Source organism: Anomaloglossus baeobatrachus, chromosome 11 (genome assembly GCF_048569485.1).
Source record: "Anomaloglossus baeobatrachus isolate aAnoBae1 chromosome 11, aAnoBae1.hap1, whole genome shotgun sequence".
NCBI lineage: Eukaryota > Metazoa > Chordata > Amphibia > Anura > Aromobatidae > Anomaloglossus > Anomaloglossus baeobatrachus.
In genome coordinates, this window is record NC_134363.1 from 36,643,873 (window position 1) to 36,658,282 (window position 14,410).

General features: G+C 47.0%; 1 protein-coding gene across 1 annotated transcript in view; it reads right to left on the bottom strand.

Moving 5' to 3' along the window:
- Positions 1-1,935: 1,935 nt before the first annotated feature.
- The window catches only part of LOC142255785 (cell adhesion molecule CEACAM1-like), a 47,708-nt gene continuing 35,233 nt past the window's right edge, over positions 1,936-14,410 (bottom strand). The window contains exons 6-12 of the mRNA XM_075327231.1: positions 13,804-14,043; positions 10,035-10,367; positions 9,551-9,553; positions 8,529-8,636; positions 8,164-8,243; positions 4,953-4,994; positions 1,936-1,995 (exon numbers count right to left, since the gene is read on the bottom strand). Coding sequence (XP_075183346.1) covers positions 1,936-1,995; positions 4,953-4,994; positions 8,164-8,243; positions 8,529-8,636; positions 9,551-9,553; positions 10,035-10,367; positions 13,804-14,043 — 866 coding nt within the window. The remainder of the gene's footprint in view (positions 1,996-4,952; positions 4,995-8,163; positions 8,244-8,528; positions 8,637-9,550; positions 9,554-10,034; positions 10,368-13,803; positions 14,044-14,410) is intronic.

Sequence of the window (14,410 nt, forward strand, 5' to 3'; positions counted from 1 at the left end):
TATACCCTGCCTGTATATAGCAACAATAGTCCTGAGAAGGACTCTGCTACTGTACTCCGACCTGGCTATACCCTGCCTGCCTGTATACAACTAGAATAGTCCTGAGAAGGACTTTTGGTCACACTGTTTGCAGCCCTGCTCCGGAACTAACTATAAAGGGCCGCAAAGCTTTCCCTGAATCAGCAACACTCTCCCTGCACTGACTGTCTGGATAGCTGTGAGCAGAGCACAGCGCGCCGGCCGATATAAAGGCTCGGTCACGCTGTGCAGGCCGGCCAATCACTGCAATTCCACAACTAACAGGGCTGTGGCATTGCAGTGGTCTGCCAGCCAATCCCTGCATGAGGGCTGGCTCTCAAAAGAGCGCCAACATGCAGAAATGAAGACCACGAGTACAGCACGAGTATCGCGAGATTACTCGGTCCCCGCCGAGCAGCCCGAGTACAGCGATACTCGTGCGAGTACCGAGTAGTGACAAGCATGCTCGCTCATCACTAGTTAGAAACACTATAATACAAATCGTAATCGTAGTAATGTGTGTAAATGGACATTACTGACTGGAAACAATCTACCCTTAATACTATATTTCTCAATCAAAGGAGATGGGTCCATTATTAGAATAATTCAAGTGAAGTCAGGGCCAAGACAGGGTACGTTATTGCAGGATGGGGGAAGTTATTAAAGAAAGGGGCCAGGACGAGAAACATTATTACAGGATGGGTGAGGTTATTAAAGAAATGGGCCAGGACTGGAAACATTATTACAGGATTGGTGAGGTTATTAAAAAAATGGGCCAGGAGTAGAAACATAATTTATTACAGGATGGGTGAGGTTATTAAAGAAATGTGCCAGGATGGGAAACATTATTACAGGATGGCTGAGGTTATTAAAGAAATGGGCCAGGACCAGAAACATTATTACAGGATGGGTGAGGTTATTAAAGAAATGGGCCAGGACCGGAAACACTACAGGATGGGTGAGGTTATTAAAGACAAGGGCCAGGACCGGAAACATTATTACAGGATGGGCGAGGTTATTAAAGAAATGGGCCAGGACCGGAAACATTATTACAGGATGGGTTAGGGTATTAAAGAAATGGGCTAAGACCAAAAACATTATTACAGGATGGGGGAGGTTATTAAAGAAAGGTGCCAGGACCGGAAACATTATTACAGGATGGGTGAGGTTATTAAAGAAATGGGCCAGGACCGGAAACATTATTTATTACAGGATGGTTGAGGTTATTAAAGAAATGGGCCAGGACAGGAAATATTACTAGAGGATTGGAATCTTGGGCTTCAATTCCATGAAGGGGGATGTCTGTAAAGCGCTATGGAATTATTGGTGCTGTATAAGCAAGTTAAATATATAAAAAAATATTTAATATATTATGTCCCCAAATAATAAAAATATTTTGCATGGGGTATAAAGTGCTCATTAATACTTTGTAGGTAAAATATAGATGGACACCAATGTGGTTTGTGCTACTGTGAGCAGCCTATGTCCTGCAGTGCCTCCGGATTTGTCTCCCATCGAGCACATCTAGACAGTCATTGGTCCGTGATTGCACAGGAGCTGCCAGCAGAGGATCTTGATGATTTGCCCAAGTGCATTTAGTGCAGCCGAACATTCCTCAGAAGACCAGTAATAACCTCAATGACAGCAGCCGAGGCTATAAGCGTTGGGATTTCTGCACTTGGAACTCACAGTCGATACCGAACAAATTGAGATGTTTTGAAAATTTTGCTACCATTTTTTCATCATTTGTATATCAGTTACACGTCTATCTGTCTTGTGATCTCCACCATTTTTTGCACATTTGCCTAAAGAGAGCAGAGGTTATACAACATTACTCCATCCATGACAGAAAGACACATTGCATTGTGGAACATGCAGGTAACAGACCTGAGACCGAGCATTGTGCTATTACTGCAGTTATCGCCCAGAGCCCGGCATCACAGTGTGGTATACTGATTTGTCACCATGTGATAATTGCTGGTAAGGGAAAAAAGAGAAGCAGTAATGAGAGATGAGCACAAATAATACCATTTATATGACTTTCTGGGTGAACAACTACTCCATTCGTCTCCCGGATTAGAGGAAACCTGTCACGTCGAATGACAGTATTAACCTGCAGATATGGTGTTATTTTACAGGTTAACAGTGCCAGAAAGATGCCTGTACTGAAAGATTGGCACTCAGAGAAAATAAACTTTATTTTTCCCAGAAGCCGCTGGCTTTCAGTCATACAAGCATACAAGTGCAGATATGGTCACCACTCATGGCACTGATAGCAGCACTTTGAGTGACAGCTCGCTCTGCACAAATGCACTGCAGAGCTGTCTGTCTAGGTGCCGGGGCATGCTTACAGCTGCCAGTCTCTATGAGCAATGACTGTGGCCGTGCCGACACGCATGAATGACTGTCAGCCGGCGGCTACTGGGAGGAATAAAGCTTATTTTTTTCCTAGGTGCCGTACTTTCAGCACAGCAGCTCGGTAGCTTCATAATACTGTTAAGCTGCAAATTAACCTTTTTTCTGCAGATTAATAGAAATATCCAGCATGACAGTTTCCCTTTAAATTATACACAATAACCAACCACTGTCTTAAGGCCACTATATAAATTATAGTAAAACCATCATCTAAAGCAGCGTTCCCCAAATCCAGCCCTCAAGAGCCACCAACATTTCATGCTTTCAGGATTTCCTTATTATGGCACAAGGGTTGGAATCCTCCTGTCATGCTTGCCACTGGGTGACGGTAAAGCAGCGAGCAAAAGTGAACCCACTGAACCATAGGAGGACCCTGGACCTACCCTTTTGCCTTTGCGAGGCAGACACCAGGTGCTACTTCCAGGGCAGGGACTGCGACTGTAGCAGCTGACGCCCAGGGCAGGGGCGGAAACAGAAATAGGCAAGGCTGGGTCTCAAGCATAGAAAGGGACCACTGAAGTGGCAGAGGCAGATGATACGGCCTGGACAGACAGGTGGGGTCGCTACCAAGGCTGGGATCACCAGGATATCTGAGGCTGGAGATATGGTCGGGCTGGACAGGCAAAGTATCTGATGTGGCAAGGGCTACAGGGATAGCTAAGGCTAGAGGTAAGGCCAGGTGGGATAGGCACAGTCTCTTGCGAGGCATAAACCACCAGGGCAGCTGAGGCTAGAGGCATGATCGGGATGGATAGGCAGTCTCTGGTGTGGCATAAGCCACCGGAGTAGTTGAGGCTGGAGGCAGGGCCAGGACGGATAGGCACAGTCTATGGTGTGGCGAAAGCCACCGGGGTAGTTGAGGCTGGAGGCACAGCTAGGTTGGACAGGCACAGTCTATGATGTGGCAAGGGCCACTGGGAAAGCTGAGACTGGAGGAACAGACAGGTAGGGACACAGGTACCGACAGAACAGGACCGACAGGCCGAGAACCAACAGGATTGATTAGATGGGACAGACAAGGGAACCCGACAACTAGATAGCTGGAGCACTGGACACTGACTAGCTAAGCTAAGGCGTTGATCAGGCAATTCACCTAATGGGAGCTTGCGCTAAATACCCAGTGCCTCACTGCCAACACTGACCTAATGGTAGGGTCAAACGACCATTCTGTACATCTGAGAAAAACAGTCCGATTACTTGGATCAAAGTGGCATCAGTTTTACTCAGATATGGAGAAAAATAAAAAGACGAGTATTTCCACCATCTCAAATTATGTTAGGGCGGCGTCACATGCTACGATATATCGGGCGATATGTCGTCGGGGTCACGGATTCTGTGATGCACATCCGGCATCGCTAGAGATATCGTAGCGTGTGACAGCCACGAGCGACTGTTAACGAGCAAAAATACTCACCTTATCTTTGCTCGTTGACACATCGCTCATTTTCAAAATGTGGTTCCTCCTTCAGCGTGCCGGTTGTTCATCATTCCTGAGGCAGCACACATCGCTACGTATGACACCCCGGGAACGACGAACAACAGCTTACCTGCATCCCGCCGGCAATGCGGAAGGAAGGAGGTGGGTGGGATGTTACGTCCCGCTCATCTCCGCCCCTCCTCTACTATTGGGCGGCCGCTGTGTGACGTCGCTGTGATGCCGAAGTCTCCCTTCAGGAAGAGAATGTTCGCCGCCCACAGCGAGGTCGTGCGGGAGGTAAGTACGTGTGACGGCGGTTTTGTGCGCCACGGGTAATGAATTTCCCGTGACGCACAAACGACGGGGGCGGGTGCGATCGCTCATGCGATCGCCCGATATATCGTTCCGTGTAACGCCGCTCTTAGTCCATGAAAATTGTCCAATTTTTTTCAAGGACCTGATTTTTCAAGGACCTGTCTCTGATTTTTTTCTATAAAAGAGGAAATAAAGATTGGCTGGTGAAAATTAATGGCCAAATCTAATTGTTTGGTGGTGAGATAAGCCACTGCCAACTGATTCTGGTAGTTGCTGCCTTGTAGAGAACAGAGGAACGCTCGGCCATATTAAGCGCTCCGGTGTATGGGGAGTCGAGAGACGTAGTTGTCAGCCGAGAGCTATCACATGTATGTATTGTGGCTTGGGGCTGTATTTGGGGACCTTGCATCTGGCACTATATTTACAGGTATTGTTCTCCAAATCAGAGTATGTGCACTCGATGAGTGTTGGTAGGAAAAACTGTAAATGTGATTGGGTAACAAAATATTGAAAAATGCTTAAAAAATTGCCCATTTTGATGGTGTAAAAACAGCAATTTCAAGTTAAGCAAAAACTTTGTAACATATAAAGTTGTTTTACATCAGAAATGTGGTGGCAACGCGTTCATGTACTTGTAGTTACTTTTTGATCCTGATTGGTTGATTTTCCCCCCAAAAAAAGAGGAGCGCCCATCGCTCATCACTGGGCACACAGTTCACATTTCTTGTTTTTCCAACGTTGGTGACTTACATTCTAGATTTTCAAGGAAACGAATAAATTACGTTACCTGATAATTTGCTTCCTCCTTTACGGGTGGTTTTGTATTGATCTATCAGGACGAGAAGAAAACCCTTTTCTTTACTTTGTAGTTAATTTTAGCCTTACGGTAATTAAATACTTGTAGATTTCAGTGTTCAATATGCTCCAAAAAGTCAAAGGTCGGAATATTTTTTGCATTCCTGTAAATACAACTTTACGATTACATTTCACTTCCTTGTAGGACTGAGTTCACGAGGACAATTATTGAAGGGAGAAGTCTTCACATAAAGAGGGCTAGTCTCAAGGAAAAGGTGGTCCGAGTCCTTTATAGCTGTGCCAGACAACCTGGTGCCACTCTCCCACTGATGCACTCTGGTGTATTTGTGGGTCCTCCCTAGCATGGAGCTCCTGGAGGTCCTTCTGGTGTCTGGGTCCTGCTGCAGGCAACTTGGACTATTTAAGGGAATATGTCCCAGTCCCCTCTTTGCTGCTGATGCCTCGGACATTAGTGGTGGCAGATGAGTCCTGGAAACCCACCCGCCTGGCAGAGTTAAAAGAGGGCTTGAAGTCCTGGTCTGTTCTGGGATCTGCACCCCGTGCATACAAAGTACTGTGAGCCCTGGATGTCCACCCCACAGGATCCCTCTGTCCTTGGAGCTTGCTCTCTCACTGTCCAGCTACTTTTCTGCTCTGAGTGGCTGATCTTTTTACTCAGATCCTTGCAGAGTCTTTGCTACTTTCAATGTGTCTCAAGATTCCTTTGTCTGTCTTGACACCTGTTCTTTTACTACCGCTCACTTCTCTCCTCAACTCCTTCCTCTTTCACCTCCTTTCTCTCTCTCTGTCTTCCGCTGACTACCCACACTTTCCAGGTCACTCACTCCTCCCCCAGGTCTGGTCCCTCCCTTCCCAGTTGGTTGCCTGATAGCTCACAGTGCCCAGCCCTGTCATCTGGCTCTAAGGGGAGTCTCCCGCCCTGGTTGTGAGTGTAAATGTCCTGGTGTGCTAGTGTGTGTGTGATGACTGGCACAGTCATGTAGGACCCAAGCTGTTACCTTGTTGTTACCTTGTTTTTGTGACACCTGGTTACCGCAGGTTCGTCATAATACCATGATCTGTGACAGGATTGTCCAATTCCTAAGGGTTTTTTCTACCATTCATCTTTTTGGCTTTGCCAATTTTCTAAACTCATATTAAGATACTTTGGCTTGGAAACTGGTTGTGGGTAAGAATATCCGTCATCATGGAAATCTCCTCCAACTCCAAACAAGTGTAATACCAGTGTAGCTAAAAATACACCAATTGCATATGTAGCGCCCCACGGGGCAGGCGGTTAACCTACTCATCACTGTGCCATCGACTGTCGTGGTCACGGGGGACCTAGCCCGGCTCTGTTGCCCCGAGGCGTACAGAAGATGGCTGGGGAAGAATGCTGGGGGTAGTAGTGAGGTGAATGTCATGACGCCACCTGTGGTATGCGGCCAGGGAATGGGCCGCCGCTGCTGTCGCTGTCATCCAGGGCAGATGGTAGTAACAGCTATGGATGGTATCGCTCCCCACAGGTAGAGCGGGCCCCGGGGAGGATGATGAGGGGAGTAGTAATGGCGGCGCAGAGCGGCAGTACCAGAAATAGAGAGTCAGAGTCTATGGCTGCGGTTCCAGGTTGTTTTACTCCCTTTTGTATGGTGCTGCTCACCCAGGTAATACCGGTCACTTGCTATGATGGGCACCGTCGAACCCGAATCCCTTTAGAGATCAGTCCGGTTTGGTGTTCAGTTGGTTCTCTCCTTATAACAACTGTCTGTGGATCCCCTGGCTTGAAGCTACGAGGGGACCCTGGGTTTCACGAGATGCACTCTTGTCCCAATCTGCAGGTGCCGCGGTTCCGATATGGGGTCCGGTTTGATGCGAGACCCGGGATCCTTTCTGGCACTGTGCTGTCGGTCGCTGTGTGGTCAGGGAAGCTTGAAACTTTCCCCGTCCAGGCAGATTCTGGAAAACCAACGTGAAGTATGATCTTCCCTAGGGTCCTCTCGCCCTTCGTGACGTTGATTCTGTGGGGAGCAGATTCACTCTCCCCACGGCAATCGCATGAACTTCTCCTCCTTCTCACCGAAGCACCCGTGAGATGCGACTGCTACCTTCCTCTCCTGCTGGAGAACTGCCTAACTGTTGTGTTGGCTCCTGACTTCCCCTGCTGGCTGCACCTCCCCCTTCCCAGGTCCTACACTAGTGGGACTGGGGCCCCTGTTGAGGTAAAATGCCACTCTGTCAGCAACCCCTTTATTACCCTACCCTAGCCCACTCCCCAGTGGGAACAGGGCAAGCTGGTGTGAATTTGAGTGTGTAATGTGGTGAAACTGGGACTGACCTCCTCAGGAACTGGGTTTAGAATTACACCCAAATTTGGGTGCAATACTCAGGGGCGCCACAAATATACAGTATATAGACCCCACCGTGGACCATTTTTATTTAGCTGAATGGAGATGGAACATCAAAGTTCAGTTAGACAAAAGCCCAAAAGAGGGCGCAAGCACCAGAAAGAGTGGCCAGCAAGCCTAATTCTAAACCGGGATGTCATGTCAATAAAGGAGGGAGTGAGCAAACCGTCAACAGGTGGAAGCAAAAGGGTCAGGAGCCGAGAAGTCACGTCAAAAGCCAAACAGGGGAAGCAGAGACGAGGTCAGGAAACGCTACCGAGGTCAGAGGCCGGGAGAGCAAGTAAGTACAAGGAGGGGGAGGACACCAAGACACAGAACAGGTCCGGGGTCAGGTAAACAGGTCAGACAAACAGTAAAAGGGAACAGAGGTCAGGGAGAGGAAAGCTGGGTAGTGGGACGGATCAGGGCTTCACAAGAACCAGTTGCGCACGCTGCAGAGCAGCAACTATTACTGGCGGCATTATGGAGGAATCCACACCATGATAAAGCGGTGTGAACCTAAGAAAGAGGCACAACTGAGCAGACCCTTCCCACCAGACTTAATCCCGTCAGCATCCAGCTATAGTCATGACACCCCAACCATCTCTTCTATTCTTAGTGCAGGATTTCACTCTCTCTGACCTTCGACTTTATGGTCACTCATTGCTGTGGATCTGATTTCAGAAAACCCCTAAGGGAGAATTTGAAACTGTCCACGTATTTCCCCCCAAATGGCCGACATTGAGATAAATAAACAGGCCAGGTCATGCTCTCTTATTTCTAAGACCCCTCCTTACAATCCATGGTGTATAATCTTACCGCTACTCCTGGAAGTTGAGTTTCATAAACGTGTAGTGGTGGAGAGTCTGGGTCTTCATATGCTGCTTCTGGGGTTTTACCTGATTAAATGATCAAATAATAAATATATAATAAAATAAAAATATATAATTATTGAACGTATATATTAACTGAAATGTTCAGGTGTTTACTAGTAATTACATTCTCTAGACACAAAATAAGGGTCAATTCTTTAATCTCTGTAGAAAAATAGAATGACTGAAGCAATGATCCATTATTACCATACGATCCATCGTGACCATACAAAATAAGGAAAATCCCCCAAAAGGTCGGTTTGAAGGGTAATTCAGTAGTAGATAAAGCTGCACAAAGTAACAGTTACATACGTTTCTTTACTATGAAGAACGCGATGACTCCTATTAGGGCCACACCAGCGAGTACTCCTATTACTATACCGGCTATTGCTCCACCATCCAGTCCACTACTGGAACCACCTGGGAAATAAAAAGCATAAAACATCACAATAAAAAAAGGAAATAATAACCATTTTCATTAACTATTTTCCACTTTAAGCCATTATAGAAGCTGTCTGACAATGATATTGCAAAGCCAGTGGCTGGGTAGAGTATATTCCATGGTGAACTTCTCATATTGAGTCTCGGCATAATACAGGGTGTGGGGAAAGTATATAGCACTAGAATAAACTGCTCATTTGTGTAGTACCTGGTCCCGTCCCCTGCACACCCCTGCTCTCATGCCTTGGCAGGGGCGCCGTTCTCCTCACCTGCCTGGTGGGTCCATGTGCCCTGTTCCTGTCCTGGGGCCTGCCACAAGCTATTCCTGCTTCCAGGCCACATGCAGGCCTTCTGGGAGTGCCTAAAGTTTGCACGCATGGCCATTCCACTTTCTTAAAAGACTGGTGTCCTATTACTCGCAAGTGACCTTTGAGGTCACCAATCTCCCTGTAGGTATTTGAGCAGCGCTGCCTATCCATAGTGCGTTGCTACTTCTCAGGTCCCATACCGGTTACTGTGTCTAGTCCTGCATCTCGTGTCCTAGTACCAGTTACCTGTACCCGCTAACATGTCTCTTACTTGATCCTGTAGTTACCACCACCTCTGTTCTGCCACGTCTGAGTCACCACCTCCGTGCTGCAACATCTCAGTCACCACCTCTGTGCTGCCATGTCTGAGTCACCACTTCTGTGCTGCAACGTCTGAGTCACCACCACCGTGCTTCCACATCTGAGTCACAGCCTCTGTGCTGCAACATCTGAGTCACCACCTCTGTGCTGCAACGTCTGAGTCACCACCATTGTGCTGCCATATGACTGTGGCTGCATGACGAGTCACCACCTTTGTGCTGCCACGGATTAGTCACCACTTCCATTCTGCCATGTGTGAGTCACCACCTTTGTGCCACATCTGAGCAAATCCATACTGGACTTCTGAGACTCTCCTGTCCATAAGCGCCGATACCAGTAGTCCTGGCTATCATGCATTTTCGCTCCCTGGGGCTGCGCCTGACAGTCCCTGTGTAGGGGCTAGCTCCAGGTTAGCTCCTCCAGGGGTGTGCAGTGTATGCTTCAGTGGGTCCATTCCCAGACGCCCGCCACTCCTCGGCGACCATAACAATTTATCAGGGATAAAATCATCAAAAATTGGTAACAGTGAGAATGAGAGCTATGTGTAATACTTCATTTGCCCTGTGGAGGCACTGCAGGAAAACTGAACAGTCGATGCTGACATCTTCCACCAATTACAACTGATATCTGTGATCTTCTTATCAACAGGTGGTCATGATAGAGTCTGGATCGCAGATGTGGATACCCATCCATGTTAATTTTTATGTTAATTAGGTTAAATATTATTGATTCATTGCACATGACTTACCAGTTTGGGACACTTTTACATTGAAAAGGAAAGTTGAGCTTCCCATAAAGTTTTCAGCTACACATTTATATTCTCCAGATTCGGCCTCGGTCAACTTATCGATGTTGAGAGTGGACGCGTAGGGTGTGGAGACCACCCTGAATTTACCACCAGTCTGAATAGGAGTAGAGGTGTTTGCTTGGTACCAGGAGAAAGTAGACGGAAGGGCCTGAGTGGACATGGTGGTGGCCCGCGACCGGGCTCCAGATTGTAGATTTACTGTTAGGTTGACTACACCTCCGATGAAAGCTGGAGTAATTGTATCGTTCTTATGGTCAGGAAACTTTGGAGGCTCTGAGGGAAGAAGGGAAAGAAAATACCAAGTAATTAGTCCCTACACAGGATTTTCTTCTCGTTATGAAAGAACGACTGCAAACATAACAACCCTCCCTCTAACCAAGGCTAGAACTCTGTTAGCGGAGGTTGAAACAGTTTACTTCTGAGTATATGCATAGGCAACGAGTACATGTGTACATGATTTTAGGCAACACTCAATCTTAGAGGTGAGCACTGGCAATGTGGCACCAAAACCCAAACCGGTACAGTGCTATATTACTTTATGGCATGTTTAAACTGCATTTATGAGGTAACATACTCCTCTAAGGCAATTTAAGGGCCTGAAATAAGCTTACAATGATCAGTGTTAATTGATTAATTCATAATCCATTAATGACCTTGTAGCCAGATTTCTGCAGATGAAAACAACCACAGTTTATGACGTTACACATGGGTATGGAGAAATTGGAGAATTGTACAGAGAACTCTGACAAATAGAAGGTATTCACTGGAAAAGGATATAAGGTTAGGCACTTTGGAAGGGAAAATCCATGTCACCATTATATACTGCATGTGTAAACATTGACAAAGAAAAGGACTTCAAACTTGTAACCAATGCCAGGTAGCTGCTGCCAAGCAGGTAAGATAAAGACGGAGTGCATAAAAACAGGGAACGGTGTACATGATGATGTTTTACCACCTTGATATCACTAGTCAGTAGTGATGGGTAATCCCGAAATGTAAAATTGGGGTCTCTACTGGACATCCTCTAATGTGATGCCCTGGCAAAACCAGGTAGTCACACAATAGGCCCCCGCATAACACCTTCCCTCACCTAGGTCACATACAGCCGACCAGAAACCCTAGTCACCCCCCTCAGGGCAAGACAGGCACACCAGTATTTCGGACCAGGCGGTTAGGGAATGCCCACCTAGGGGTCTAGACAGCCCTTGGCGGGAAAACAGTCAGTCTGAAACAGATTAAGTTGTAGTTCAAGTTAAGAGGAGTGGAGGCTGGAGCTAGGTGTAGCTCCAGCGAAGAAATTCAAGTTGGACAGTGCCAGGGTCGGAGCCCTGGTACCTTGGTTAGGTGGCAGACCGTGGTCTCCGTCAGCAAGAGACAGGAAGACGGCTCGGCAGATCTGAGGAGGATCGGCACAGGGTTGGGGCCCGCCAGTACCGACACCAGAGACCCGACTGGAAACCGTGCACAGAGGGGGTGCTCGGACCCTGAAGCCAGGACCAAAACCAACAGCCTAGACAATCAACTGTTGGTTGGGACAGGACCTATAATCCTGCCCTCAAAGTTCCAAAAGCATACAACCACCCATAGAGAGGGATAGGACAACCGCCAGAGCCCATAGATCCCACGGGTCAGCTTCAGCGGGTATGGCTCCTCAGTCACACAGAAAGCCGGGAGTGGACTCCCGTGTTCCATACCGGGAAGTCTAAAAACACAACCACAACTAGTGTAGAGGAAAAGACGGCGACCACCAGCCCGGGTGGGGGACCAGAGTACAACCGGCCGCGGCGGCCGGCCACCAGCACCTTGGTTTACTAAAAGACTCGTGTGATTCATTTAATTGTGAGTAACCAAATATCCCCTGATCCATCCGGGCATGCAAGCCCCTGCCACGGCCATGCTCTGCACAGAGACACTGGACCCTGGGGCAACCATCCCTACCCACGGAGGGGTTAACATCCGGCTGCCACTACATCTTCCCCGGGTATCCCACAACAGCAGCGGTGGTGTCCCACTTCACCACACACCGTGTGTGGCATCACAAACTAAATACGCCCTACAACTACATCCCCCTTTTCATTCGGCATGTCCGCGTGACCCCCGGGTCCAGAGGAACCCTCGAGCCACACAGCGGGTCCGGATCCGAGCAGCGCCGGCTGCTGCTGGCACTGGGGCGGCACACTAATATCTGTGCATGGACTTATCAAGGAAGTCCATGTTACTGTTCAGATTCGGCTGCCGGAATAAAGAGTTAGGGGGCCTGCAAAATGACGCAACAGGGGTATTAAAGTAGGAGAATTATATTTACCAAGTTTCCGCAATGCTGTCATACTGCTTCTGGGTTCACTCATTAAAGTGTATGAGTATTTCCTGCTTTTCCAGCCCACCCTCTGTGACAGCATCTGTGATTGCTTGCAGTCAGACTGTGTATCAAAATACGAGGGACCCCATGTGGGTTTTTTAAATTATTTAAATAATTTAAAAAAATGATGTGGGGTCCCCTGCAGTTTTGATACCCAACCAAGATAAAGCAGACAGCTGGGGGCTGGTATTCTTAGACTGAGGACCTCAAGTGAACTCACTTGAGCTGAACTCATTGAACTCAGTGAACTCACCTCAGGATTATATGCACCTACTTTAGGCACACCCATGTAGCCACTGCTCCCCTTCCAAAGGTTGTGGATTCCTCATCTGCATGCTAAGATCTAACAATCCAGAAGTTCAGGGATGGCTGTTGCTAGAAATTTGGCTCCTGTAAGGGAGCATTAGGGATCCTTTTAAGCTCTTTTGAAAATAACTTACATTGAGATAATCACCCCTCTGTGGCAGCTGCAGACTGGGGATAGAAACACTTTGCATTCTAGAATATTTAAGTATTCTATATTACAGGAGTAGATAGCAACTGACAAGAGTAATGTCACCTGGTGTATATTGCAACCATCAAGCTTCAACATGAAATCTGATCTCTGTCTGCAACTGTGAGGTTGTCTTACAATTTCTTCTATGCCAGTTTTTTGCCCATTTGTTACAAAACTCTTGCTGAACTACTTTATCCGCTAAAAGGACAGAAAGTCATAGGACTCTAATAAACCTAAAGCACCACTCCAATGTTTTTATTTTCAGTGCTGGAGTGGTACCTTAAATGTAAGCCCCCTGGCTTCGGGCCAATCCACCTTTTTCTAATGACGCTCCGGTCATGTGGTGCCATCTTGCGCCCGTAAGTAACTTCTAAATGACTGGAAGTCAGAAATTACATCACATGCTCCCAATGCATCTTTATGAGAGTCAGAACAAGGCCAGAACGAGGCTTTCATAGACTTGTCTTGAGTTGTGATCTCTGACGTGCTCCACAAAACACTAGAGCTACCGGCAGGTCACAGAAGACCGACCGGGGCAGCGGTGATAGAGGGTGAATCCACCAGAAAAGGAGAATAATAAGGGGAGCAGGGAACTTACATTTAAAGCTCTGAGTGGTGCAGTAGAAAAATGCTGGTGTAGTGCTTAAACGGGTTCCATTAGGTACCGTTAGTTTCCATCACAAGATGGATTCTTTACGGCCAACAATTTTTTTTGTTCTACCTAAATGATTGTGCAACAAAAATAAAGAAATCAAAAGTGAACTGGGCCATATATTTCTAATTTAGTCACTAGTTACTCGAGTGTAGAACACAGTATCATTCATACAGCTGAAGTGACAGTAGGGTCTTCTTACCAAATATCACCGTACAGATTGAGCTTCTTCCCAGTTGATCACCATTACAGGTCAGATTGCTTCCGTGGATGTTACTAGAAGAATTCACATTTCTATACACTTCACTAGTGTTCATATTTTGTGTACCACCAAATATCATGGTGACATTAGCTGCAGGTTTTCCTCCGGGCCAAGAACAGCCGAGCTTTACCACCTGATTAATGGGTTGCACAGTACAGACAATGCCCCCATCGGGAAACCCTGGGGTGTAAGAAAATGAACACATATTATTAATAATATCTATATGAAATTTAACAAGATACCTCGTCACAAGGACCTAAGGAGGTGCAGCCCACCCAAGAAAGGGCAGGTTGTGGAAGACTGCCAGAGACCCACTATAGGCAATGGAGGATGAGCAAAAATTAGCAGTCACTTTAGGATCGATCTGACACTCAGTAGACTTGTGGAGTATCAAATGGTAATGATGGGCTTGGTAAAAGGTTTCACAAGCCTGAACTTAAAAAAATAAGTTTTGAAGCCCTTAAAGGGGTTTCCCATAAATAAAGCATATTTTAATCAATAGATCTTGGAATAATAATAATTATCACAATTGTATGGGTTAAAAAAA